The 27,438-nt window shown below is 33.1% G+C and overlaps 1 protein-coding gene across 1 annotated transcript; it reads right to left on the bottom strand.

The window, feature by feature from the left end:
* Window positions 1-7,202: 7,202 nt before the first annotated feature.
* LOC106366675 (protein DETOXIFICATION 6-like) lies at window positions 7,203-9,648 on the bottom strand. The gene is made up of 7 exons (XM_013806335.3): window positions 9,341-9,648; window positions 8,665-9,209; window positions 8,496-8,582; window positions 8,235-8,291; window positions 7,920-8,158; window positions 7,633-7,838; window positions 7,203-7,551 (listed from the first exon to the last, which is right to left on the bottom strand). Exons 1-7 carry the CDS (start codon window positions 9,593-9,595, stop codon window positions 7,489-7,491), a joined length of 1,452 nt encoding a protein of 483 aa, XP_013661789.3. The 5' UTR covers window positions 9,596-9,648; the 3' UTR covers window positions 7,203-7,488.
* Between the last annotated feature and the right edge of the window lie 17,790 nt (window positions 9,649-27,438).

Raw genomic sequence — 27,438 nt, 5'->3', positions numbered from 1 at the left:
CTCTGCGTTGACCAGACGACTTCCAGGTAAGTCGTCTACAGCCAGACGACTTCCCAAGTAAGTCGTCTGACAAACAGATCTGGAAAAAAAACTCGATGTCATACCTTAAATTGGTGAGATAAGTTCCTTAGTATATATAAGGCTTCTCCAAGCACACAAAATCACAAACGAAAGTAACCCACCCAGAATCGTTAGCTTCTATGACTCTATGAACCATAATAAATTTAGAATCAAAATCTTGGGTTTTTTTAGCTCATTATGGAGAGAAAGTGAGAGATATGTTGTGTTTAGTTCACAAGGATGAAAAAAGAAGAAGGGTAAATCGATTTTGGGAGCATTAAGAGCTTCAAATTGGTTGTTCATGGTGGTTGTGGTATTGATGACAATGGCAATCTTGTAATTATTTGAAGATGATGAGGGTGAGAGAGTAAAAATGTCATTTTCGGAAAAAAAAATTGATGGCATTTTCGTAAATTATATGAACTTGTGGGGTGAATAGGGCAAAACCAATTTTCAAAAAAAAAAGAAGGTTAGTTTTGTGTTTGACTTTAAGTTATAGGTCAATTCTGCAAAAAGCCCTAATTTGTTCCAAATCACACTTTCTCACTCATTTTTTTAATATAGTGTTTAACATAAAACTCAAATGGATTAAGCAAACAAATTTTTACTTAAATTATCTCTAATCATCACACTATTTTATCAAACACTAATTCATTCAACCAACTGTGTTTAATTAAAGCTACTCATAGTTTACATATCTTTTAAAATTATTTTTTTAATTTATTTAAAATTTAATTAAAACATACCTATATTAATTAATAAGAAAAAATAATATTCAATTTTTAAATAACCAAATATTGCTACTTTGGCATATATACTTAATATTAATGTGACATCCAATATTATATGAAATAGAATGTTGCTATTTGTATATATTTTGTTAAAGTTTTATCATAGTACATTATAAAAGTTTATTATAGCGAAAAAAATACATCTCATTAATTTTTAAATATTTTTTTCTTACTTTCAATTTACATTATATTTTCCATCTTTGACTTTAACAGTTGTAGAGATGATCATTTTTATTGAACTTCCTTATTAAATTTATTTTAACATTTTAAAAACGCATAAAACTAATAAGTTCATATTCACAGTAACACAAAAAAATACATGTATCTCGACAAACAAATAAAAATAAATACATAAGAATAGAAAAATACCAAGAACACAACAAACATATTTTATTATTCTTCCCTCTTGTTCTTTTATTTATCTCTTCTTTTTTTTCTAATAAAAATAAGCATCCTAATTTTATTATAATCCAAGCTATATGAATTATATTAATAGAGTAGTAACTCTAGAAAAATCCGGTGAAAAATACTTTGATTAATATAAATAAATGACTTACCATATTATAGTGTTAATTCATCTTTTTATATTAATAGATGAATTAAATAAACTTTTTCTTGATTAATATACATTTAAATAACTTACCATATAATTTTTATGTTTTAAAATATAAAAATATTTTAATCATTTCTAAAAGTGATAACGCATATATGATATCACATTGTCATTGGAAAATGATTGGAATTTCTTAGAATTATATATTTGACTGTTTTGCATTCATTTGACACATTTTTACACTATATATATAGTGAATGAGAGAATTTAATTAATATTATTAAGTTTAGATTAATTAGTTTTCTAAAATATATGATTTATTTTATTCACTACTAATATAAACATAATAAAAATCGTTTTTATAGTTTTTTCTATAGTATCATATGTATTTATATGTATCTTATCAATTTATATAATGTAATCTAGATATTTAATTATTTCTATAAACAAATTATGTTAATTCATCTATATTTAAGATGATTAATTGTATGTTCGAAAACATAAATTAGATTAGGTAATTCTATGAATAGTTTCCTTTTAAAAACTTTAATTAAATAAATAAAAATGAAAAACCATCAACCAATCAAAGTATAAAAATTAATTAGAGAGTCTTCTATGAGCGACACATCAGCGTAATCACTAAAGTGACTTCTCAATTAATATATAGGAGGATATGCACCTATCAATAGGAGTGGATTCAATAAGTTCAACGAAGGTCAACATTTTGGGACATATTTTAAAGATCTGATAGAGATAATAAAAGCAACTTTAAGCATGACCGTATTTTTTCACAGAGCTAAGGGTGATACAAGAACCGAAGAAAAGATTTGAGGATATCCTACATTCTTCGGAAACATAATAAAACTGCTGACTTTTTAGCTGCAGCTATTTAGTTTTTATAGGCTCTTTGTTTTGTTGGTTATTTTATTCTGTTTTAGTTATCAAAAACACTTCAAGTTTGAGTAATAGAATAGTTTTTTGATGTAAAAAAAGCTATTCTATTAGATGGGAATGAAACGCTCTAATTTTCTATTTAATCAAATATTCTTACGTCAATTTTTGACAAAATTCCAAAAAAAAATTAAAATATATCACATAATGTATTTATATTTTCAAAACTTTGTGTCAGAAATAGCTCTTCAATGAGCAACAATTTAAGAATGGGTATGATATGGATCGTCAAGTAAAGAACAACTCTCAGTATTGTATGTGAGGGACTAAGGGCATCTTTATTGGTGGGATGAAGAGAGAGAGAGTCCCTTGTTTTGCTTTTTTTTTTAGTCATTGAAGTGTAAGGGACATCCCTTAATTAAGGACTTTTCCCTTCTCTTTCTTCCTCGGTTCCCACCCCCTTCCCTTAAGGGATGTCTTAAGGGACTCCCAATACAGATGCCCTAAGGGTTAACATAGTACGATGTTCTCTAGCGAAACAACTGTTCATGATAATATCCCATATACGAAGAAAAGCTAAATCTCCGTGTATTGTACAAGAAATACGTAGAGAACCATTCAAATAAGAGTTATTCTTGGATTTACCTTTATGGTGAATTGGTAGGTTCACTGACTAATAAAAATTTGTTATTTCATATTCATTATCTTTCAAAAGTAAAATAAAATATTATCAAGTTATATTATGTATTTAAAATAAAAAGGTAAAAATAAATTAAAAATAGTAATAGTTGAAAAAAAATATTTTTTAAAACCGTCAGCAAAAAATAAACCCTAAATCTTAAACCATTGGATAAACCCTACACTCTTGGATAAATCTTAAATCCTAAATCGAAAACACTAAAGACTAAATCTTAAAATTCCTAAACCCTTAATCATAACCCCTAAATCCTTAGATAAAAAAAAAGTTTTAGTTGCTTTTTCAAAATATTTTTAACGGCAAAACACTAAACCCTAAATAATAAACACTAAACTCTAAACCCTTCGATAAACCCTAAACCCTAGGGTTTAGAATTTATCCAATGGTTTAAGGTTTAGGATTAAGGGTTTAATGTTTTTAAGATTTAGTGTTCACTGTTTTTAATTTAGGGTTTAGGATTTATCAAAAAGTTTAGGGTTTAGGATTTAGGTTTTACCCAAGGGTTTACGATTTAGGTTTAAGGTTTAGTGTTTTGTTGATGACGTTAAAAATATTTTAAAAAAACATTTTCCAACTAGTCATATTTTTTTTTCCTTTTTTATTTTATTATAAAAACATAATATATGGATAATATTTTGTTTCCTTTTTTATAGGATACTGAATATGAAATAACAAAATACTATTGATTGGTAAACCCAAGAATAACTCTTTTATTATTTCATATTCAATATCTTTTTTAAAAAGAAACAAAATAGTTTCTTTATATTATGTTTTTAAAATAAAATAAAAGTAAAAAAAAATAAAAAAAATAGGACTAACTGGAATTTGTTTTTAAATATTTTTAACGCCATCAACAAAATACTAAACCTTAAACCTAAATCCTAAACCCTTGGGTAAAACCTACAATTTTTTGGATAAATCATAAATCCTAAATCAAAAACACTGAACACTAAATCTTAAAAACATTAAACCCTTAATCATAACCTTTAAACCCTTGGATAAACCATAAACTCGGTTTTATGGTTTATCCAAGAGTTTAAAGTTTAGTATTTAGTATTTAGGTTTAGTGTTTTGCCGTTAAAAATATTTAAAAATTCTCTTTAGGAACTACAACTTTTTATTATCTAAGGATTTAGGGGTTAGGATTAAGGGCTTAGGATTTTTAATATTTAGTATTTAGTATTTTTGATTTAGGGTTTAAGATTTATCCAAGGGTTTAAGATTTATCCAAGGGTTTAGGGTTACCTAAGGGTTTAGGATTTAGGGTTTAGTGATTTGCTGACGGTTTTAAAAATATTTTTTAAAAATGTTCTTTTTATTGCAACTATTACTATTTTTAATTTATTTTTACCTTTTTATTTTATAAACATAATATAACTTGATAATACTTTATTTTTTTTAAAAGACATTAAATATGAAATAACAAATTTCTATTGGTTGATAAATCTGTAGAAGTGAACTCAAGAATAACTCATAACAAAATGCTATTGGTTGCTGAACCCAATAATAACTCTTCAAACAATTTCATTGCCAAACGAAGAAGTCCCTACAACTATTCTTTTTCTTGCTTTGGAAGCCTGGAATATTCAGATAGCAGCCAAGTAACTTCGGTAGAAAAAAAAAGAGAGTAAAAAACAAAAACAAAAAAAGATTGCAATTGACCTGTTCGCTCCAACTCATGCAAGTAGTGATTATAGCAAGTCTGATGCCTTGCCATGAAGAACCAAATATCACACCGATCCATAGCTCTTTTTTTTTTTGATTAATTTGGGATATTCCGGATCTATGGAAGAGTCCAGATTAATTCGTAAGTGGAGGAGTCCATGGATAAATCATTTTTTTGGGTATTCAAATGGGCCAGAAGAAAAAACCCATATTCATTTAGGATATCAAAGTAATATGAGATTTTGTTTCGCATAACAGATGAATCGAATCTAAAATGTATTGACATCCTAAACCTTCTTCTTATCACTTGACCACAAGTTCCCGAAAAAATCCTTAGTTCTTTGTTGTTTCTTTATTTGTTTTACTTATTTACACTCCAAAGTTTGTATACTTCATCCAACACCATCTTTTAATTTGAAAGAGTTAATAAAGACTAAAAAGCTTGTTAACTACCTGAAAAATACTAGTTAGCATCACATTATCAACAAACTTATAAACACACAATATTAAATAATTCAATTTTTAATTTCATGTATAGCGCATAATAATATTAGAGTTATTATTGGGTTCACCCCCTAAGGTGAACATGTGAGTTCACCCACTAATAGTGTTTGAGTATTTGGTATTTGATATCTTTTAAAAAAGGAAACAAAATTGAATTTTCAAATTAGATTATATTTTTTAAATAAAAAATAAAAATACATAAAAATAGTAATAGTTACAAAAAAATAATTTTACTAATGTTGTTAAGCTGTCAGTAAAATACTAAACCCTAAACCTTAAACCTTTGGATAAACCTTAAACTTTTGGATAAACCCTAAACCTTTGGTTAAATCTTAAACCCTAAATCATACATCAAAACTAAATCTTAATAACACTAAACCCTAAATCCTAATCATTAAACTCTAAACCCTTGGATAAACCCTGAACCCTTGGATAAATCATAAACTCTAAATCAAAAATATTAAAAATTAAACCCTAGAGTTTATGATTTATCCAAGGTTAAAAGTTTATTTATCCAAAGGTTAAGAGTTTACCCAAAGGTTTAGGATTTAGTGATTAGGATTTAATGTTATTAAAGTTTAGTTTTTAATGTATGATTTAGGGTTTAAGATTTTCTAACGGTTTAGGGTTTATCCAAAGTTTAAGGTTTAAAATTTAATGTTTAGGGTTTACGATTTATAGTACAAGGTTTTGTATTTTGCTGACGCTTAACAATATTAATTTGTTTATTTTTTTGTAACTATTTTTATGTAATTTATATTTTTTATTTTTAAAATATAATTTAATTTAGAAATTCAATTTTGTTTTGTTTTCTAAAAGATATCAAGTATCAAATATTCAAATACTATTGGTTGGTGAATCTACAGGTTCATTTTAGGGGGTTAACCCAAAAATAACTCATAATATTATCGTAAAAGTGCATGGAAAATAAATACATGATTTGCAACCCTTTTTCAAAAAAGAATTAAAAATAAATAAATACATGATAATAAATAACACTTGGGGAGCACGTTTCTTACCAACGACAACGAAGCAACGACTAAGACGCTAACAACTAGACGGTGACAAACGTGAAGCCGAAGTAGATGTAAGAGCAGCAAATTTTGTTTTGACTTGATTGAAGCTATGCATAATAGTCGTCAGAAAATCCAGTATCTGGATAATATAGAATATATACACATTGAGAAAGATAACATCAGTGATTTGATCTTCAACTAGCACCGTTCATTTATATGAATTCTCATTCAATCAAAGAGCATACGTCGAGACTTATATGAATTCTCATCCAATATTATATGAATTCCCTTCAATAAATCTAAGCGATCAAATCCACGGTGTACCAGAAACTGACCAGAATACAAACTTCAGTTACTAAAATTCATCTATCTTATTAAAACTGAAACATTCTATCTGACCCAACTGTTTTTTGTAAAATTTTAAATTAAATACATTTTTCGATTATAAAGTTATACCTACATATATCTATTAATTATTCCTCCCTTATGATCAAGTGTTTGAAAATAAACATCCAACACTTTTAATTATATTTCTTTATAAACCAACATTTTTTTATAGATCTATCTATTAATTATCCCTCTCTTATGAATAATGTATCTTAATTTTGATAATTATATTGTTCTATAACCTAATTAATTTATAATGCCGATTTCAATTATGGAGTATATCATATACATATTTCTTACACTTATTCTATTACCCATAGATTTACTAATTTGGTAAATTTGGTTTATTTGATTAAAAAAACCTGCACGGCGCGCATGATCTAGTTGATTTTTAAAATTAAAATAGATTTAAACCATTATGATATTCAATGTGACAGAAATCAGGAGATTTAAATTATTTAAAATCTTCTATAAACAATATATATATATATATATATAACCAAATCCAACCAAAATATATTTATTTTTCTCTAAAAAGTGATTGTATAATATCTTCAAATAGCTGGGACTGAAGCGCTTTAGTTTTCTATTTAAACTAATACTTTTATGTCATCTTTGACAAATTCCCTACAAATAAATTAAATCTATCACAGAATGTATTTGTATTTCCGAAAATTTGTGTCTGAAAGAGCTCTGTAGATAACCATGTTTGATGAGCAACAATTTAAGAGTGGATCATCAAATAAAGAGCAATTTTCAGTATAGTGTGTGAGGGACTAAGGGTGTGACATAATATGATAGTATTCCTACATTATCACCCTCCGATGTTCTCTTCTCTTGCGAAACAGCTGCCCATGATAATATCCCATATTCGAGGAAAAGCAAAATCTCCGTGAATTGTATCAAAAATACACAAAGAACCATTCAAGCAATTCCCTTGCCAAACGAAGAAGTCCCTTCAACTATTCGTTTTCTTGCCTTGGAAGCCTGCAATTATTATATAGCAGCAAAGCAATTTCAGTAGAGAAAAAAACAAAGAGTAAAGAAAACAAATAGATTGGAATTGACCTGTTCGTTCCAACTCATGCAAGCAGTGACTATAGCAAGTATGATGCCTTGCGATGAAGAACCAAAGATCACACCGATCCATAGCCCTTTACCATTCATGTGACACCAAAACGCTAAGAAAAGTCCAACCGGAGCTCCAATGAGATAATAAGCCACCACATTTGCCCAAGCTCCAATATGTTGCCACCCACTTCCCCTAGCAACACCTAGCCAAGTATATAAAACAAGATTGTGTGAGCTGGGAGTTCTTTTCTACCGTCTACAGGTTGATATGGGTATCTTATTACCCCCAAGAACTGCTGAAAACCCGTCTACAATAAACGAGAGACAGAGTAAAGGAGCTAGCTCTGTCACATAGTCCACAACTTCTTTGCTGTTGCTAAAGGCGTAGCCGAAAATATTCCTGGAAATGAAGAGAATTGTGCTACAAATGGCAGCCTCTAGGAGCCAAAGGCAAATACCAGCAAACACTGCAAGCCTAGCAACCTCCGGATTCCCAGCACCCAATTCGTTTGCAATCCTTGTGCTGCCAAAGTAAAACAGGGCCCAATCAGTTGCAAAATTCTCAAACGAAACTTTGAGATGGCTTATCGAAATCATACCTCACAGCAGCCGCGATACCCATTGGTATGACATAGTGTAAAGATCCTGTTGAAAGACTGTCACCAATATGATTGGAAAACAGGTTAGATTTTAATTCCTTCTCTCATTAATGAAATGTACAACAAAATTTTGGTTATATATATACATTCTAACTGAAAACGAATTTAGTTTAAGTTAAAAACATTTACTTGACTAGTACGTTAATTAATCCTGAGATATGTAAAAGGGGAGAGGCAGATTAAAAGAGTATCGTAGATTACCAAACCGAAAGAACAGAGGTCTCGAGTTTCGGATTAGGGAGGAGTCCTGAGGACAATATAAGGAGCTCGAACAACCACCACTCTAAGCTGCACACAGGAAAAGAAACAGACGAATAAAGCAAGATGAAAGCAACATGTACCAAAGATAAAGATGATGAATTGTCTTTACCAAGTCATTGCTGCTGATGGTATTCCATACTGGAAAAACTGTTTGACGCCAGATACGAAATCATCGGACACGAAGCCACGAGTCTTCTCGCAAGAACTGGAGAATCTCACATAACAAGCGAGACTCAATACGTTAAACCAGTAAGACAGGCTAATAGCCAAGGCTGCTCCATTGCTTCCGAGACCAAAAGTGTAGACCAGAATCCAGCAAACAGGTATATGGAACAACAGTGTGCTTAAAGCACAGTAGAGAAGAGGTAGAACTAAACCCTGAGTCTGGAGAAACCGAGTTACAGGTTGTTGCACCGCTTGAGCGAACAAACCCGGTATAAGCCAAACCGCATAGGAGCCAGCTACTTTGGAGATGTCATGGTCTTGTCCGATGGAAATCAATAATTTGTCCATGTAAATCCAGAGAATCGAAATGAGAACGCAAATGGGTACGTTGGAGGCGATTGCAGAGTACGTGAAGGTTCCGAGTTTGGAGTATTGTTTGGCTCCATAAGCTTGGCCACACAGAGTCTCAAGTGCACCCACTAATCCAAACTGCACAAAGACAAGTTTAGCGTTTCAAGATTTTGAACGTCGACTAAAAAGACACAAGTACAACCTATGGTCCAAAGCCGAAACAAAGCACTTACGACGGCTCTTGTAATAAGAGGAGGTTATGAAATTACCATGATGCTGAAGCCGGAGACGTTAGCGAAGGAGGTGGCAAGAGCAACGCCCGAGAGCTGGAGCTCGCCACGGTGGCCGGCTACCATGACCGATATAAGAGGCAATAGAAACTGAGCAACGGTCACGGTGGCCATAGGTGCGGCCATGCGGCTGACGTTCTTCAGCTCCGCCGTAAAATCCATCCGCCATGTCTGCGTTGGCTTTGGATTCCCGGTGGTACACTGCGCGTCTTCCGGCAAAAGAGGATCTTCCATTAACTTCTTGGAATTGTTTAGTTCGTGTCGTCGACCGTTTCTGTGTCGTTGGGACTTGTGAAAGATATAAATGCATGAAAAAGAAAAGAAAAAAAAAACTCAAATTAACAGAGACTGACAAAATTAGTTGTATTTTAAAAAAAGGAACAAAAGTCAATAACGCTAGGTGAATACATTTAAATGGTGGGACTAAACAATTTGTAAGTGTTGTTATCGATGTTTGAAATTTCTAAGAGCAGGTTTCTAAAATATATATATATATATATATATATATATATATATATATATTAGTATTAAAATTATTTATTTATGTGGAATCCGTGGTTTGACTAATTTATTAATGTTTCTACACCACCAGGTCTAGGATTTGCAAATTATACAAATCATGAAGAAAAAATGTTATAAAAAGTCTTCGGCATGGTGCAAGAATGTATCATCGAATATGAATTTCATAGGACGACTCGGGCGATGCAGTAAGACATGCATTCTCATATGATGGTAGAATTATCGGCTGTAGAATCGTCTATGTAATATTTCTCATCGTTGTAATAGCATAATTAATCAGACATTAAAAAGTTACTTATTTATATTTTATTTTTTAAAACTATTTAATCATCTATTTGAATGACATGTATCTTTTTAGTATATCATATAATTTCTGAAAAATTCATAACTAATAACTAAGAACTTTTGCTCAATCTCTCTTTTGATTTCATTTATTTTCTTTAAATGCTAAGAAATCCTCTTAATACTACCATTAGAGGTTCTCTTAGGTACTAATCAGACGAATAAATAAGCATCTTGCTCAGTCAATTTAACAATTTAAAGGAGACTATATTAAGAGTTGGACTGGTTCAAACACAGCGGTTGTGGTTGCGGATGCGGATGCAGATGCGGGTGGTTGCGGTTTCAAATGTTATAAAGCGTTTTGTATGACTGGCACAACGTTTGCGGGATATTTGTGACTAGTATTATAAGTTATTGCAGCGGTTTAATAAGAAATTACCAATATTATCATATTATAACACTAGAAGAACATACTATTGTGAAAAAATATAATACTTATCAATATAATATGATTAATAATAATTTAATGTTTATTTATTTAATTTTTTAAATTAGCTGAAGGTTATAACTTTAATAATTGTTTTTTTGAAGATATATATTAAAACTTTAAAAGAATATTTTGTTTCATTTTATATATGTTTAGTTTAAAGTTTTTATAAAAAAAATATGATAATGTTAGTGAATATATATATATTTTGATTTATAATATTTGTATTTTTAATTTTTAATTTAAAAATTTAAAATATTTTTGAAAAAAATATTATATTTATTTATCCACCCGCAATCATCCACAACCACAAATCCTAACTCGAACTAGCTTTTGATTTTAATAGGTTTGGAGTGGTTTAAAGCAATTTGTAGCGGTTTGTATGATTGTTTTGAAATGCTGTCAACTGCTACCAACATCAAAAGTTGCGTTTGCGGATGGTAACGAAAAACCAGTCAAGCTCTAAGTTAGTCCGACTATAATTCATCATTATGTTTCTAGAATAAATCTTTATCTATTTTAATTAGTAATTTATAGGGGATTTTACCAAAACTAACCCATAACTTGATTTTAACCCCAAACCTATACCCAAACTTGAATCAAATGCAAAATTAACCTAAAAGCCTTGTGAAATTACAGCCCAATCCCTTGTGACCAAACAAAAAAACAGAAGCTGTTTTGACGAATATAGTCCTAGTAAGTCGTCTGAGATGTTTGAAGTCGCCTGGACAACTTCAAAGTAAGTCTTCTGGTGTAGCTGATCTTAAAAATAATTTATAAATTTAAAAAAAAAATATTTTGATAAGCGAAAAATTAAAATAATGTAATTATAAATAGTTTTAAATGATATAAATTAAAATATAACAAAATTGAATTGTTTTTCAACATAGATGAGTGTAGGTAGTGAATCATGGTATTCTTTGGTCTAGAATTTGGCAACATATGTTGTAGTATTGTATGTATTCTTAGGGTTAGATTTTGGAAAGCTTGAATCTTTTTTTGAAAAATTAATTTTTTACCTATACGTGTTTATTTTTGTGTATTGTAAACATTTTTGAAGTTTAATTTGATTTTATGAAGTATTTAGTTAGTTAATTAAGTTTAGGGGTTATGTTTAGAGTCTAGACGACTTATATTTCAGTCGTCTGGTGAAAAAATTAAAATAGACGACTTACATGTAAGTCGTCCAAATATTCCCGCCTAAAATTTTTTTAAAAATTATTTTCCCGCTTAAATAATTTAAACCAGACAACTTACTTGTAAGTCATCTGGGAAGTCTTCTATTTTAGTTTTCCGCTAAAAATAGTAAACTCTTCTGGACGACTTAGTAGTAAGTCGTCTAGGAAGTCGTCTGAATCAAAAATATTTAACCTAATTGAATTTTTTGTCTCCCTATATAAAGAAAAATTTACACATTCTCTCTTCTCCTCTCAAATGGCTGCAACAAAAATGTAATTTTCATCATTTTAAAACTCTTCAACCTCTCTATAATCTTTTTGACTTGAAAACACCAAACTTTATATGAATTTTACAGTTTTGTCTCATGTATTTCTTACTAATCTATCTCTTTTGCAGGTTTTTAATCAGATGGTACTCATCTTCCAGTAATTTAAAGGTAGATCTATTAATTTTAGATATGTATTTTTGTGTGTTTTATAAATGTAGATTTATCTAATTTTCCACTCATTTTCTCTGTTTTTAAGTCATTTGAACGTTTTTTGATATGCAGGTTTTTCAGATCTAGAAGACTTCTAGGACGACTTACATGTTAGTCGTCTAAAATATAATGCACTAGACGACTTCCAGGAAGTCTTCCAGATGATGAGGGTGAGAGAGTAAAAATGTCATTTTCGGAAAAAAAATTGATGGCATTTTCGTGAATTATATGAACTTGTGGGGTGAATAGGGCAAAACTAATTTCAAAAAAAAAAGTTAGTTTTGTATTTAACTTTAAGTTGTAGGTCAATTCTGCAAAAAGCCGTAATTTATATGCTTAATGTATTCAGGCTCCGAATGGAGAAAGCGGATCAAGCGTTGTGGTTCTAGCGGATCGAGTACAACAAGAGTGGATCAAGCGTATCAAGTGGTACAAGTGTGGATCAATCGGATCTAGCGGTTCAAAACATATATTTGAATGGTGAAAGTGGATAAAAAGTGGTTCAAAGTACTGTACAAATTTAAATTAATATATATAAATATTTATTATACTATTTATTTTGATAATTAAGAAAAAATATTCTTAAAAGTACTTTATAAATAAATAAAATTTATTCACAATATAATATAAAAAATATTTTAAACATATTTATTATTCTTTTTATTTTTAAAATGAAATATTTATCTTATTTTGGATGATTTAAAAATTTTATTTATGTTTATTTATTTAAGTTACGATTATTTAAAAATAATAATAGTCAACATAAATATAATAAATCTTAATATATATTTAATAAATCTTAATATATATTTAATAAATCTTAATATATATTTAATAAATCTTAATATATATTTTTAACAATGATAAACTTATACATAAATAAATTTAAAGTATATATTAGTAGAATGATGAATTTAAAATATATTTTAACTATAATAAATAATAATGAATTATATAATATTACTTTATTATAAATTATAATAATATATTACATGTTAAGAAAAAAGAACCACTTGTACCACTCCAAATACGAAGGGTGTTTACTGTTACTAGCAGAGGCGGACCCACTTTGAACAAATGTGGTTCAGCTGACACAGGTTAAAAATATATTTTAGCAAGTTTGATAAGTATCATGGAAAATCCCGTAGCTCAGTTGGTATGTTTCTTCCCCATTTGACCCACCTTTAGTTGTGCAACCTGAGTTCGACCCTTCATTTTGGCACCTCTTTTAAAAAATTTGTCTCATACTAATTTCAAACTGGGCCAAACCCAATTAGTGACACCTCTAAAATATAATCCTAGGTCCGCCATTGGTTACTAGTGGTTCTTAGGTTTTCTTTACAAAATGAACCATTTGTGGATCAGATTTTTTAAAAAGTGGAACATACACTTTTGTTATTATTTTTCTTGAATGGCAAATATTAGATGGATGCTTGACAATGGTGTAGGAACCACTTTTGTTCCATCTCCCATTCGAACTCTCAGTATTCTCGAATCATTTGTCATTGGTTACTAGTGGTTCTTAGGTTTTCTTTACAAAATGAACCATTTGTGGATCAGATTTTTTAAAAAGTGGAACATACACTTTTGTTATTATTTTTCTTGAATGGCAAATATTAGATGGATGCTTGACAATGGTGTAGGAACCACTTTTGTTCCATCTCCCATTCGAACTCTCAGTATTCTCGAATCATTTGTCAGCAAAAAATTTGTTCATATTTTCCAACTCAGTCGTATTTTACAATTTCTCATTCAACATATTTATTTCATTGTTACCTAAATAATAAACATTTATCCGTATAGATATAGGCTTCGAATGTTTACAACCGTCCCGCTCCGCACCACAATTAACAGTAACAAAAATCTCTACATATATCATATATCTATATGTTTTTATAACTGTTAAAACCGCACCGCAGTTGAACCGCTTGTCCCGCACCACTCAAACCGCAGTCACCATTCGGAGCCATATATTAATTTGGCCACATCTATACATTTCTTTTGTTATCATCTTAAACAGATTTTATTAAGACTACTAGTGGTTTTTCTGCGCTTCGCGCAAAGTTTTACTCTACTAAAAATATATCATTTAATAATTTGATTTTATATTTAAATGGTTTAAATTTATCTTTTGTCACTTTTATCCTAAAATTTTCTTATTTTAGTTATCATAATATATATTTTTATTTAAATTTATTTTAATAAATAAATAAAATTGACCACTTTCTACATAAATACTGAAGTTGAAATAATTTGTACTTTGTTTAATTTCATTTGTTTTATTTTGTATTATTATTATTTATTAATTGTTACATCAATAAATATTAAACTAAAAACAACATATCAACACTTTTTTGAATAAAATCCTACATCATTCATATCCTCTTATTATTTGAATCAGATATATACCTAATAATCCACATTTATATGTAACAGTATATTTTAAATCCAAATTAGATACACTTTTAAATAAGAAATAATTTTTAACATAACTTCTTGATAAATATTAAGTTAATAAAATTAATAAAAGTTATATTTTAATATTTAATATTTTCAGGACTAAAATTTTATATTTTCTTAAAAGTAGACTAATTATAAATATCAGTATCATACTAATATTTGATATTAAGACACATAAATTATATAGTTAACTTAAATAGGTTCTTTTGAAATGAATATAACATATAAAAATGTGATGGAAACGTAGGCTGTATATGTTTGGTGGTTACTACATTTTTTTCTTTGACAATTGACTTCTTAAAATTCAATTAAAGCCAGGGACAAAATTTATATGTAAACGATTTACGTATGCAAAGTTCTATGTATAAAAAACACATTATAGCCAGGGAAAAAATGTCGTTTACCATATTTATATGATCTTTATATTTGTAAAATATAAGAGAAATTTGTGGTTATTTAATTTGTGAGTTTGACTAATTTACAATTTTAATTTCTTATTTGAGATAAAAGAAAAATATATTTATTGGACATCATTTTTGTCTAACCACTATAAAAATGGAGTGTATATGTTATGTTAATTTGAACTAGATAGAGGAGTTAGATCAACAATTGTTGACAAGAAAGCTAAACTTAATATTTTTATATATTAAAAGAATTGTTTTTAGAACAATGTAGTCAGGGCCACCTGCATTTCTTCAGTCAATAGAGGCTTCTACTTACAGCATAATCTAACACAACATCAACAGAAGGGTTGTTCATCGTAAAACTTGACAAATACTGAAGTAAGACTAATTTTTAACAGAAAGGTTATAGGACAATGATCATCTTTTCTCATTTCTATAAACAGCCCAGCAGCACGTCCACGAACCATGTTGAGATAAGAGACAACGGCATTGGCACATTGATAAGAACAGCAGAACCATATTGAAGGACAACCATGACCAGGTAGCTGCTTACACTCTACCTCTCGTCCAGCGTCTGTGAAGAAGAGAAAATACGACATCAACATTGACTTCACTCCAGGGGTTTCGAAAGTAATAATATATTTGCATTATACTGTGTGCATCAGTGAAATGAACAAAAAGATAACGTTTTAAGGCTTCCCGGTTATTATGATTGATCTTTTCATTCAAACAACATTTTAAACCAAACTTGCATACAAAAGTCAAAAGGCTTGAAGACGAAACAACAAAGTGATCTTACTGGGACTCCAGAAGAAGAATCAGAAAACTTAAGGGCAATAGATTTGGTAGACCGCAGGAGAGGAGAAACATTGCAACCGCGAGGGTGGTTTGAACTTCCATCAAACACAAACTATTTCCAGGTTTAATTGTAGTAGATAACAGTATATAACTTACCATAGAGATGACCTTTGAGACCACAATTCGTTTTGAATGTATGGAACCTAAACCTGTCTTAACTCAATTACCAAAATGTTCGCTTCAAGCTCGGACAGGACCGAGTTGTGAGTGAAATCTTTCTAGGAGCTTTGCCTTTACCCGTTTAAAGCTTTGATCTTATTTGGAACCGGTTTCTTCTGTCCTGCGTCATAAATTTTTTTTTATTATAACTGCATAAAATGCAGTAAACAAAGTGTAACCAAACCAAGAAAATCTGAAGATTCTTCGGTTATGCAATGCCACCCAGAAGATGTTGAATGCGACCATGCGCTCAACTGGATAATAATATTGATGAGACAAGTCTCCACTTCCTAAACTGACACTTGATTTGTCAATGATTATCCATACTTTGTATTGTTCATAAACTCGTCCTTTGTTCTCCGCCCACAACTCTTCTGCTTGTTTCTCGATAAACCGCTTTAGGCTGCCATCACTATCATCAAGTTAAGTTCATTTCATCTTCAACCTAATCCCTCAAAATAAGAAAAAGAATATCATGTACCTGAAACGGACGCGTTTGAAAATCTGAGATCACTTGCCCCTCCTGCTAAGGTTGTGAGAGTGCTGATCCTATATATCGATTCAGCAGCCTGATTCGCTTGATGAAGGTAAATTTCACCACCAAAAACAGGTGTGCTGGTCCCTCAGAAAACGCTGGGACAGTTTTGAGACAGAAGGCTCTGTTTCTCGACTGTAAGTACGGTTTAATGTGGTAGAAGAAGGGGCAAAGTAATCATGGCTGAAACCAAATGAGTTATGACAAGTACACTTGATGGCCGGAGCTGATTTAAAATGTGTCTTTCAGCCATGTTTTTCAACTGCATGGTTTCATTGAAACATCAGTAAGTTGCATACATGATTTCTTTCTTTTTTTGCACGCACTCATATAGCAGAGGGGACAACTTTACCTGAGCGGTGGTTTTATTTAATAACTTCTTTTGCTTCCTTGCATCTCGCTAGAAATTTCTAGTGTCTCCTTTAGTTGTTTGGTTGTTCTTCTAGTTCAACATCTTGAAGCTGTGCCTTTCGTCTAAGATTTTGAAGCTGTCAAAACCATTTATTAGTAAGTTATCAAAGGAGTCAATTAGAGGAACGATAAATGATTCGCTACTAAACTAAATTGGTGAGAGAGATTTTACAATTCAGGGTCATGATCTCACCTGCTGTTTGCTCCACCTACACACACACAAATGAAAAGCTAAAGGGATTGGCCGGTAGATTTCGCCATTCTGGATACCCATCGATTGCTCTGAAAAAAAAAGGTTTGCGTGATTTGGGTGAAAGAGAAATCCATGAAGAAGAGGGATATATAAAGTGTTGAGCAGAGGGCATGTGAATAGATTTATGCATTTTGGTTTCTTGCAGTAAAGAGTGGAGCTTTACTAGAGTAAAAGTGGGAAGCAAACGTTGAAGAGAAGAATCGGAACCGAAAGTAACTGTTCAGTTTGAGGAAGACAACACAATTAGATTGCATAGAGTTTTAGATTTCAGACATATGAGAGGCTAAAGTGGTTGAGCTAATGAGAAATGTGAAATGTGAATGAATAATTTTTTTTTGTCACGAAGGAGAAGTCACGTCAGCATGGAAATGTGAATGAATAATAAATAAATGGATAAATTAAAACTAAAGCCACCGAAAAAAGTGAGAGAGAAGTAGATCTGCCGTGCCGTCGTCGGAGCCCATCTTCTTCCGTTCAAAAGGTTTCTCCTGCTTCTCCTTCGCCTCCTCTCCCTGACCTGCTTGTCGGAGCTCTGGTCCAGTCCCCATCCGCTGTCGTCAACTCGAGGAGTGAACCAACATCCTGGGTGGCGCTACGGTTGGAGTAACGATGCGATCGTGTGGAGGGTTTTGTGTGGTGAAGTTGGCTTGTCAGATTAGGGTTTGTTTCTGGGAGGTGGAGGCTTCTACAGCTCCATCGCCGCCTGCCTTGTTTCCGGGAGGTGGAGGCTTCTTCAGCTCTGCTATCGTCGACTTTAGTGTCTGGGGGGTGAAGGCGTTCCTTGCTTGCGTCGCCGGCTCTTGGTTCCCTAGTTCCGTTTTAGGGTTTCGTTTTTATCTTTGTTTTTGCGGTTTTGTTTTGGTTTCGTTAGAGGAGCTCTCGTTGGAGGACGATCGAAGCTCTCCGGTATTGATGTCTCGGCGAAGCTTTCTTCTCAGTTCCGGTGATGAATGGAGGCGGATGAGATCTCGGTATGCTGATTGATTCTCTCCGATATTGGGAATACATGGGTTGAAAGCGTTTGCGGTGAAGAGGTTGTGGAGCTAGTGAGTGCTGGTGTGCCCTGGTGGATCGTCGTTTGGATCACTGGTGGTGGCTTGAAGCGAGGGTGAGGCCGTGGATCGAAGCGGCGGCGCCGCGCTTGTTTTTTTTCTAGGGTTTCTCTAGGTGGGTTTTGGGCCTTGTTTGGGCTTTGTAATGTTCTGGGCTTGGGCCTTTAATCAATTTAACTCTTGACGGAAGAAAAAAAACTAAAGCCACCGAAAAAGCAATATGGTTTAAAAAAGTACGCCATGTATCCAAATTCGCCCACCTTTCCATGCTAACGTGGCGGCCTAATAAAGGGGAGAAATCTCCTTTATTATTATAGATAGATAGATTCTACCTAGAAAAGAGATTTGGTATATATATGGATAAATTAAGGTAGTTGACTCTTCTCCTGCCCGGTCTGAAAAACCCAAAACAAATATGGACTGAAAACAAAACAAAAATAACGACTGTCTTTTGGAATCTACCACCTATAACCAGTATACCATCTTGTTTAACAATCTGAAGCTAATTATAACGTTTACACAATAGCCAAAAGTTATATATATATATATATTGTTAGTGGTCAGAGGCAGATGTGTTTCTTCTGTCTAGATTTGCTACTGACTCTTAGCACTATGCGCAAAATTATTTGCCATCATATTTTGAATCATGGGAATGTGTTTTATCTCAAAATTCTGAAACTCTCTTCCAGGTTTTGTATTTCTTTCACGTATATTGCAAAAGTAAGTCATTCTTCAGACTATGGGCATTTCTCCGTGCTAGCGCGGGATTGTGGACATAATTCTTATTTCATCTCAATATTTTCTAGGGTTATTGTATTTATGAATTTTGCGTTTTGGGTTGATCATTGTTTTTCAAGTTTTTTATTGTTATAGGATTAGAGTTGTGATGATGAACTGTGTATACATTGTTCTCCACTTATGAATGACTAAACTATGTTAGTAATGTGTTTGGTATTGTTTGTGGTGTTGCTTGTTGTGTCACTGAGAATTACTGTTTGTTTGTCTTTTTAATTTGTTTCTTGTACTATTGAGACTACATAAATTATATTAAAGTTGTTGATAGTACTTTTTGTTTCTGAATATTTTTTTCTCCAGTTTAGTTGTGTAAGTTGTGTGTATTAAGTAATAATTTTTATTATCCTTATTATGTTTGTTATATGTTTTTTTTTTAAATTTGTTGCTTTTACCGAACCTTTAAAACAAATACATGAAGATTTGTAGAAATAACTATAAAATGAGTGACAATTTTGAGTATTTGAGTTTTAATGAGTTTTAAACGAATTTATGTATTTCTTATAAGAAGACAATAACATTGGCATGTTGACATTGAGCATGTAAGCTATTTTCATAAGACAAGAGGAGTAAGCAGGTGGAGATGTTTTTGCCGCCTTTGTGTCTGTCGAGATTGTCTCTTATTTCTCCTGGTGTGGCTATGTTTGTTTCTCTTTTATTTGATGGGTAATATGTAAATAAAAATCATTGTTAGTTGTATTTATCAGTGTTCGTAACTTACTCTGCTTTTTTTGTTTAGGCAATTTCACTGATCTTGGTTTTCGTCTTCGTCTTCTTGTAAGCATTTGTGAAAGTAAATTTGTAAATTATTAAATAGTTGACCGTGTAGTTTGTATTTGTTTAGCTGACTCAATGTATGCGTCGTTGAGTTTTGGTTGAGCTGATTGGTTTGGTATATTTGTTTTGAAGTTTATTTGTAAGATTAGACAAAAAAGAGAGGTGATCATTAATGATTAGTCTTTTTTTTGGATTCTAGTTTTTGGTGTTTTGATTGTTTGGGTTATTGTGGTTTCTTTTAAACTGTAAAATAAATGTTTGTGTAAAATTAATTTGATAAGTAAGGGAGATAAATAGACGACCACATATCTTGGGTAGGAAATATTTTTGATTATTTATGTTAGCACAATATAAACAGTATTGTAAAGAGAATTGTGTGTTGATTGTTTCTTATGGATCAATTAGAAGACGGACAACGACTCGAGTTGTTTCTTTGGCAAGGCTAGAGCCCTGGACAGAACAGATTTGCCCAACCACATCTGCGAGTTTAAATATCAGTTATGATATCAAAACATAATATAAACTCAAATGCAATATGATAATATACCTAGGAGTTTTAGGTTTGTGTTTGTAATCACTTGGAAATTTTCGAACAGTCTAATCATGACTGTAGATTGATCTCAGGAGCACCTGTGTTGACTTCATCAATAATAGTTGGTGAGATGAAACGAATGAGGAATGGATGATCAGTTATCTTGTACATGCTTGAGAACCTAGCAACCTCAAAACGATCGACTTTCACAGTGGAACCGGCTTTCAAAGATGGCATGTAATGATTAGCACATCCGACGGGAATAAACCCATGAATCACGAAATCTGCAAATAATATTATTCAACAAAGAATCAGGAAATCAATTAAAAATAATTATGTTAAATAAGTGTGATAGATCGAAAATTAACTTACATTTTCATCAAGAAAGAGAATCGTGATTCCCATAAACTCACTGTCTTTCTTGAAGTTCAGGGAATCTCAGAAGCGGAGGAGGCCAGAGGCTATGCTTTGACTACTACGACCAAGACGGAGAGACTCGAAGATTGAGTGACGGATGTCGGTGTGAGGAACTGGAGAGGCAGAGAGAGACATTTTCTAGACAGTAGTTAAAGTTAAGAGGAATTAATGAGTTTTGTGGAGATAAAGATTGAGTTCATCAAAGATGAGAATCATATGTATATAGGTTTACAGAGGGGCTAGAAATCAGGAACATTTATGATCAAGCAATTTAAGATGGAGAGATGAAGAGTTCACTGGTGAAAATATAGTTTACGAACAGACATACGGCACAACTCTGTAAAAGAACCCTAACTCATGTTAAACGACGACAATTTACAATATGGGAAAACTATAATTGTTGCAAACTTGAGCTTTTTTCATATTACGTGATAAATCCCATTTAAAAATGAAACCCATAATACACATGTAGGCCCGACCCTCAGAGGAAGCCGAAAAAAACAAGGCCTTCCGACCTTCATAAATATATATTAGTTTCGGCCATCAATGTACAAAGTATCTTTAGTTTAGTGGTATAAATGATGGTGTTTATATCTCAATAACCCGGGTTCGAACCATGGGCTTGACACTTTTTTTCACACAACCCAGGTTCGAGCCTTGGGCTTGACACTTTTTCACATTTTTTTAAAGTGGAACCCACAAAACGCTGGTGTGGCACGCTTAGGAGTGAGCAAAGTACCTCATTATAATGTAGATTTTAATGAAAGAGATAATTATAAAATGAGCAAAGAGAAGTTTGTTATTTTTATTAATCTGCTAATCAAATCGAAGCAAATGTTTTTTTTAACAACAATAACTAAACTATAATAAAAGACCCACCGGTTCAGAAAACTAAACCGGTGGTATTGAATCAACATAGAACACAACTGTAGGGAACTCCAAGCACCTCGTACAAGCTTGTCCGCCACTAGATTAGTTGCTCATGGTATATGTCGAATCTTGAAGGAAGGAAAGAAAATCTTACTGCGTCAAATCAAAGCAAATGTTTACAAAAAAAGAAAAAAAAACTGGTAAATCAAATTGGGAACAACTTTCTTTAAGATATGTTAAGATAGATGACCATGTCTCGAGTGCTAAGATGCAGACTACTGATAATGGTAATTCATAAAACTCTTCTTTAGTTTTTTCCAGATCAACCATGGAGCCTAAGTTCATTACGTTAGACAAAGCAGCTATGAAGTAAAGTGACTTCGTAAATTTTGGGAAGATATTCCATTGTGGAAAAAAAACCAGTCCTACCTCTATGCATACACTACAACTGTCAGTCGACTATAGCTCGAGAACGTAATACTCTATATAATGGCAAATAACGTTACATCAGACGATGACATAAAGCCATTAGACACTTAGGCTTCGAATGTTACGAACCGCTCCGTCCCGCCCCGCAGTTAACTGTAACAAAAATCTCTACATATACCATATATCTATACGTTTTTATAACTGTTAAAACCGCACCACAGTTAAATCGCTTGTCCCGCACCGCTCAAACCGCAGTTCTCATTCAGAGCCTTAATATTAAGCGGTGTTATATATGTGGATTAGATCAAGTCAACTGACAACCTTGCATACCCATTTACCAAAGATTTATCAAGAGACCAAGTATTGAAATCATTAAACGAATCGAAATGAGTTTATTGTCTATGACTTAGAATATGTTTGATGGAACTCCACCAATGTGATTGGAGATCTAAGATGTCGGTTCAAAAGGATAACAAGTCAAACATAATCTGATTAAATCATTGAGAATTACTTAGTTTTCACGATGACAAACAATGCTTCTTGTAAATATTTAAGATATAACAATGTTTTTCAGTGAGATAAGACCATAAACCTTCATATATATATATATATATATTATTACATGATTCTTTTGTGTATGATAGGTTCTAGTGACAATCACTTGGTGAGTTTTAAATGTGGCCGTTTTTAGGAGGATGACGTTCAAACTTTAATCTCAGCTCACTTATAAAGAACCAAGAAAGTTCACAGCCCAAATGAACATAATAGAAACTTAACTCTACGAGAAGACAAATATGGGCTAGCTATATATGTTTTCTCAGTTTACACAAATTTTGGGTAGTTCAAGATATCATATTCACCTCCAAAAAAATCCGACAAGTACTAACAATCCGTGGTTCAAGGCTGGAATATGCTGCTACCTCATATGCAGAATGATCTCGAAAAATTTGTTTGTCTAGTTTATTGTTTAAGTAGAGTCTGCATATGTTTAGAGTAATTTATATTTATTTGGTGGATTGTTGGAACCCAAATTTATAAGCCTTTGGGATGTGTAAACTATTAGATTAAATGTAAAGAGAAATGTGAAAAAGTTTTTTTTTTTTGCTAAAAGATTTTCTATTAAAAAGCATGAGAAATAAAATGTTACAATGCATTAAGCATAGTTAGCCAAGTGGCTTAAGCTAGTTAACATATTAAAGAGCCCAATACGAAACTTGTTAAAACCCAAAATATAGTGTAGAGAAAAGCCCAACTTGGATGGAAGAGTAAGAAGATTGGTCGAGCTTTGGTGTCGTCGACGATCACGAAGCAGCGAACCAAAGTTGGAGAAGGTCGGATGATTCACCTGGATTAGAGAAGCGGTAACTAGCAATCCGGAGTCGGATGATCTTGTCTATTTCAGCAACGAGAGAAGCCGGGGACCGAAAGTGATTTCGATGGAGCCTATGATTGCGTTCCGTCCAAAGAGAGTAGATTGTGGCCTGCCAAGAGAGAAGAAGTAGCTTCCTCCACAGTCGAGAGCCTGAGAAACTCTTGAGAGATAGTAGCGTTGATTCCCAACTTGGAGAAGAAGCAACCGAACAACGGAGAGCGAAAACAGACCAGACTTCAGAGGAATAAATGCACTGGAAAAAAAGGTGATCTCTTGATTCATTGTTGCCGCCACATAAGATACATGAACCATCAGTCTGAAGGCCCCATTGGAGCATCCTGTCCTTTGTTGGGCAACGGTTTAAGATCATTAACCAAGTCAGAAATTTATGCTTAGGAATCCCACCTGAGAACCAAACCTCCTTGTGCCAGGTAACAACCGGAGCTGCTTCTCTGACTAAATTGTATATGAGATTGGTTGAGTATTTCTCCGAGGGCAGATCGTTTGGGCACCATTCGAAATGATCTGGTTGATCCGAGATAGTAAGGGTGGTGAGATGCGAGAAGATTCTGACTTGTTTTTCTGACCTTGCTGCAGGAAGAATCCAATGATCCATCTCCCAAAGCTCTGCCAGAGTTGAGTTAGATGCTATTCCAAGAGAGGTTGAGGACTCACTGTGCGTGTAATCTCTGATGCGTCCATAGGGGGACCAGTTTGATGACCAGAAATAAGTCGTTTCCCCATTGCCTAGTTTCACCTTGATCCATGGGTAAGCGGTAGCGCCAAGTAAGATCAACTTGTTTGTCATCCACGAATGTTTCTGTTTAGTGTTGATGACCCAAAAGTTGTTTATGTTCCCATCAAGGACTTCCCAGAGGAACCAGGAGGACCAGATGGAAGCGGGTCTGAAGAATAAGATCCAGATAAGCTTGATTGCAGCGGCCATGTTCCAGTAAGATAAGTTTCTGAGCCCTAAACCTCCTTCTAGTTTTGGTTTTGTCACTGAGTCCCATGCCACTTTTGCCGAGTTAGGTCCATCTGTTTTGCCTTTCCATAAAAATCTGCTACTCAAAGAGTCTATTTCATCAATGCAGGCTTTAGGAAGAATGTAAGCACAAGACCAAAAGTTGACAATCCCTGCTATGACAGTTGATAAGAGCTGGAGCCGACCTGCGAAAGAGAGTGTGCGCACGGTCCATGAGTGCAGCTTAGACTTGATGCATTGAAGGAGAGGAGCGCAGTTTGTGAGAGTGAGTTTCTTGGTGCATAAGGGTACTCCTAAGTATCTCACAGGCAGGGTTCCTTCCGATAGTCCAGTGGAAGTCTTTATCTGGATTAGTTCATGAGGTTTTATTCCTGCTGCAAAGAGAGACGTCTTCTCAACACTAATAGCCAGACCAGATCGCAGCTCGAAGTCTTTGAGGATGTCCAATATGGCGTTGACAGAGGAGCCGGAGCCATCACAGAATATTAGGAGATCATCAGCGAAACAGAGGTGCGTTAACGCTGTTCTTTGACATTTTGCATGGTAGCCAAAAACCCCATTCCTTGCCGCTTTATTTAGCATAAGAGAAAGACAATTCATAGCTAGCACAAAGAGATAAGGGCTTAGTGGATCACCTTGCCTTAGGCCTCGGGTACCCTTGAAGTAACCATAGATAGATCCATTGAAACCTAGGGAATAAGAAGTAGTACATACACAAGCATGTAACCATCTTAAGAATACTTCAGGCACAGACAGACTTCTTAGGCATTGGAATATGAATTCCCATCTTATTGTGTCAAAGGCCTTAGCTATGTCCACCTTTAAGGTGATCCTTTTGGGACCCCCAATCTTGTGATAGCCTTGGACAATTTCAGAAGCCAAAATAGTGTTCTCGATTAGTAACCTGCCTTGGATGAACGCCGTTTGGTTTGGGAGGATGACCTCTGGTAGTATAGATTTCAGGCGCTTTACAAGTATCTTTGAAATTGTCTTGTATGTTGTGTTGCAGCAGGAAATTGGCCTGAAGTCTGAGATGGATGAAGCGCCCGGTCTTTTAGGTACGAGAGTCAGAATTGTGGCGTTGGTGGCAGTTGGCAAGAAAGCAGTGATAAAAAATTTCTGGATCGCAGAAGTAGTTTCAGAACCGACAACCGCCCATGCGTCCTTAAAGAAAGCTGAGGTGAAGCCGTCCGGTCCAGGAGATTTATGAGGATTGAGTTTGAAGATGGTGGACTGGATTTCTGCTGCGGAGGGGTAGCTTGAGAGTATGAGTTTCTGGTTTTCTGAGCAACGGAATGGCTGAAGTTGAGAAAGCCAATAGAGGGTAGAAGCAATCTGAGGAAGATTGGGAGGGGCCAGAATGCCTTGGAAATGATCGATAGCAATTTGACATATTTCCGCTGGATCAGATACTAGAATCCCAGAGGCCAGGAGGAGGGAACGGATGGAGTTAAAAGCTTTCCTGCTTGCTGCTACTCTAATGAAGAAGGTTGTGTTCTGATCTCCCAAGCGCAGCCAGTTAATTCTTGATTTTTGCTTAAAGAAAGCCTCTTCAATCCCTCGAAGGAAAGTCCATTTCGCCATCAACTCTTTTTCTTCTTTGAAGGTAGCTGGGGTTGGAACTGCTAAAGCTTGTACCTGCACATCTTTAAGCAAACTGTTAGTTTCCAAAACTCTCTTTTCAATGTCTGAAAATCTCTCTCTGTTTAGTGTTTTTAACTCTCTCTTTATCGATTTTAGTTTGAAGCCCAACATATGGAGGTCAAGAGCCGTGCTTCCACTTAGAACCCATGCATTTTCAACCGCAGTTAGGAAGGAAGGGTGATTAGAAAGGAAGTTGAAGTATTTGAAAGCATTTCACTTAAATGAAATGTAAGAGTAACAATTTTCATATTGCTTACAACAAGATAAATATTGTAGTATAAATATGCCAATTTCTTAACAAGTTTCAATACTTTATACAGACACTATGAAGAAGGAGCGAGATGATTCATTATGTAAACAACACACGCTCGCACTATCGCCGCCAGGCCAGACGAGGGTCTTTCTGAATATGGGTTTTAGCCCACAAAAGATGTCTTTTGAAGCAAATTTTTACTAGGATTTTTGTATAATATCTTAGATAATTCTAAGAGATTGTGTCTAAGATATTATAAAATTGTAAGCGTTTTAGACTGTTTCAAGATAATTTTGGAATACTTCCAGATAATTATCAGTATATTTTCGTTGCCGTCAACTCGCACAAAAATAAAGATTATTTTTCGAATATTCTGTTTTCTTTGTAATTTAAATTTATCTTGTTGATAAATTTTTTAGATATATGCCTAACCTATTCATTATATCATATGCCTTAACGCAAATAGAAACTTCTAGAAAAAGTCTTAGTCTTCATCTTAGCGTAAGTGTCGAGAGTATATCCTAGATTAGAGTTCGTAGATTCTGTTTCAAATGTTGCAAAACAGTCTCATATAAGTATATTTTGGAATTCAAAAATCGCATAACTGTTATACATTACACATTACGAGAGTTTTTATTAGTTAAGAAAAGAAATCAAATCTCAATTGTGTGAATTCATCTATTTCCTTGACAATTTTCTAAAAATGTTTTTTACATTGTCGTTTATACGCTTTTTTTTTGTGATTTTTAATAAGTACTTTCGCGGTCCGACAAGAGATACGCCACTTAATATTATGAGATACATGAAAATTTTCCAAGGGAAGACAGAGAAAAACATTTGGTTGATGACGGTAGTGTTGATGAAGGCAGACACATAATACGTGTTACAGTTCAAGCTTAGATTTGTATTTACTATGAACACTAAACCGA

This window comes from Brassica napus, chromosome A7 (genome assembly GCF_020379485.1).
Source record: "Brassica napus cultivar Da-Ae chromosome A7, Da-Ae, whole genome shotgun sequence".
NCBI classification, from domain to species: Eukaryota; Viridiplantae; Streptophyta; class Magnoliopsida; order Brassicales; family Brassicaceae; genus Brassica; species Brassica napus.
The sequence above is the reverse complement of the archived record's forward strand: the minus strand, read 5'-3'. Positions and strand labels throughout refer to the sequence as shown.

Coding starts and splice junctions, on each gene's coding strand:
- LOC106366675 (XM_013806335.3), bottom strand. CDS start 9,595: ATGGAAGATCCTCTTTTGCCGGAAGACGCGCAGTGTACCACCGGGAAT. Junction 8,159..8,234: donor GGTATCGCGGCTGCTGTGAG/GTATGATTTCGA, acceptor TTACTTTGGCAG/CACAAGGATTGCAAACGAAT. Junction 7,552..7,632: donor GCATGAGTTGGAACGAACAG/GTCAATTCCAAT, acceptor TAATAATTGCAG/GCTTCCAAGGCAAGAAAACG.